Genomic DNA, 2,178 nt, shown 5'->3' with positions numbered 1-2,178 from the left:
ACGCATGAACACATCAACATTGAAACAGATCAGCAGCAACATGAAACAGATCAGCAGCAACATGATATGGTTTTTCACAGTGATTATTCTAGTTAGAGATTCATGAGTCTAACAGCCTCAGGGTAGAAGCTGTTCCTCAGTCTAGTGGTTCTACACTTAATGCTCCTTAACCTCCTTCCTGAGGGGAGTGGGGCAAAAAGTGTGTGTGCTGGGTGGGTGGGGTCCTTCATGATGCAGGTGGCCCTCTTCCTGCATCTGGAGGTGTAGATGTGATGGTGGGGAGACTGACTCCAACAGTCTTCTGTGCAGCCTTCACCACTCTCTGCAAAGCTTTTCTTTCTGCAGCTGTGCAGCCTCCATGCCACACATTGATGCTCGAGCACAGGATGCTCTCCACTGCACACCTGTAGAAGGAGGTGAGGACTGAGCTTCCAGACCAGCTCGTCTCAGCCGTCTGAGGAAGTAGGGTCTCTGATGAGCTTTCTTGATCAGGCTGGTGGTGTTGTTGCTCCACCTGAGGTTGTCATTCATGTGTACACCCAAGTACATATATGACCAAATTGAGAGATTATTATTTAGAAAAAATTTAGCCATTTAAGTTTTAAGGTATCGTTCATAATTTCAAAGTGTATTGCATTCCCTCCACCGTCTTCGTAAGTTTTAATCAGGTAATCTTTACGTATATAGTGATTTTTTTTTCCTCCAAATGTAATTAAAATTTATTTAAAGTGTTAATAGCCTTTATCATCTTGGTTGATATAGGAAGGGAATAAGCTGGATAAATAAATCTGGAAAGACTGTCCATCTTAGTTAATAAAATCCTACCAAAAGTGGAAACGTCCCTCTGTGACCACCTGTTTACAATCGAATAATGACCGAAAATATTATGGCGCTCTCGAGTGACGTCATTAAGAGGCGACACCTGCCGCTGAACGAAAACAACCCGTCTGGGCACAATACGGAGCAGATTTTAGCTTCACACGGAGCTTTGCCCGCAGTATCAGTCAGGCCTCATCAATGCGCGGATCAATGGACATCTGTGCACATCTGTCCGGACAGGAGGGCTCGGAGCAGGTCGTCATGGCGGACAGTTCAGGGCTCCAAGCACAGATCGCCTCGGTCATAGAGATCCTGGCCAATTCGGCCGTGGTGGAAATCTGCAGGCTGGTGGAAGATGGTTACACTGCGCTGTGCTCTCAGATGGAGCAGGAGCGAGAAAAATGCCAGGAGGAGAACGATGTTCTGCGGCAGAAGCTGCGAGAAACGGACGAGAAGCTGCGGAGCTGCGACCGGAAGCTGCGGAGACGACGTCGACACGAGAAGATGTTCACTGTTCGTCTGAACCTGGAGCAAGAAGGTAAAGACACGGAGAGGCTCCGGCTGAGCAGGAAGCTGTGCTCAGGGGCAGCTTCTGAGAAAGGTCTCGATGATGGGCTCAACCACTTCATGTAGAAGTGGATTGTTTTAACTAGCTGGCAGAACTTTACCTTGTAGAACATTAACCACACAGTGACAACACAAGTGATTCTGCAGGAGAATATTCAGTCACCAGATTATTTTTAAATGTCTTTAAACATGGAAATGTTTATATGCTTTATAATTATTAAAGAAAAATAAAATCAAACCATTCACATTTGTTTACAGTGTTTGACTGAAAATGAAAACCTTTGAGTCCATTTAATGAAAGAACAGCAGTTAAAGTGTTTGGTAGTAAGAGAATAAATCTTGTATTGCCCAGAAGAAGCTGGACTGGAGGAGCTGACCCTTCTCTACACAGGTTGTGTGGACTTGCTCCTCAGCTTAGACAAGATCAGACAGCCTTGATGTTGTTAACGAAACGTGTTTCTTTCACTGTAAACTAGAAGTGATGAAAATTTACAACTATATTTTGGAAAATGTTAGAATGATGTTGTATAAAATGTAGATTAAAACAAACTGTGATGCTTTTCAAATGTCACAAACCCTTATTTTAATCACAACGGAGCACAGTCCATCCATTTTCATCAGCTGTTTTCTGTTGCGGGTCACAGAGAGCTGGTGTCCAACTCCTGCAGGCCTGTGAGGGGGCGGGGGACAGGTCTCAGTCCCTCACAGGGACATGTGTGTTAAGTGTCACAATGATACTCAAGTTTACAACATTTTTCAGTCAGGTCATCTGGACAGTTTCTTTTTTTTTTT

The 2,178-nt window shown here is 44.4% G+C and overlaps 1 protein-coding gene across 1 annotated transcript in view; it reads left to right on the top strand.

Moving 5' to 3' along the window:
- Nucleotides 1–844: 844 nt before the first annotated feature.
- The window catches only part of LOC119422539 (zinc finger protein 853-like), a 5,943-nt gene continuing 4,609 nt past the window's right edge, over nt 845–2,178 (top strand). The window contains exon 1 of the mRNA XM_037689916.1: nt 845–1,357. Within this exon, the coding sequence (XP_037545844.1) occupies nt 1,018–1,357 (340 nt within the window). The 5' untranslated portion in view covers nt 845–1,017. The remainder of the gene's footprint in view (nt 1,358–2,178) is intronic.

The sequence above is a fragment of the Nematolebias whitei genome, chromosome 16 (assembly GCF_014905685.2).
Source record: "Nematolebias whitei isolate Nwh7 chromosome 16, NemWhi1, whole genome shotgun sequence".
Lineage (NCBI taxonomy): Eukaryota > Metazoa > Chordata > Actinopteri > Cyprinodontiformes > Rivulidae > Nematolebias > Nematolebias whitei.
This window is presented reverse-complemented; position numbering and strand designations above follow the sequence as displayed.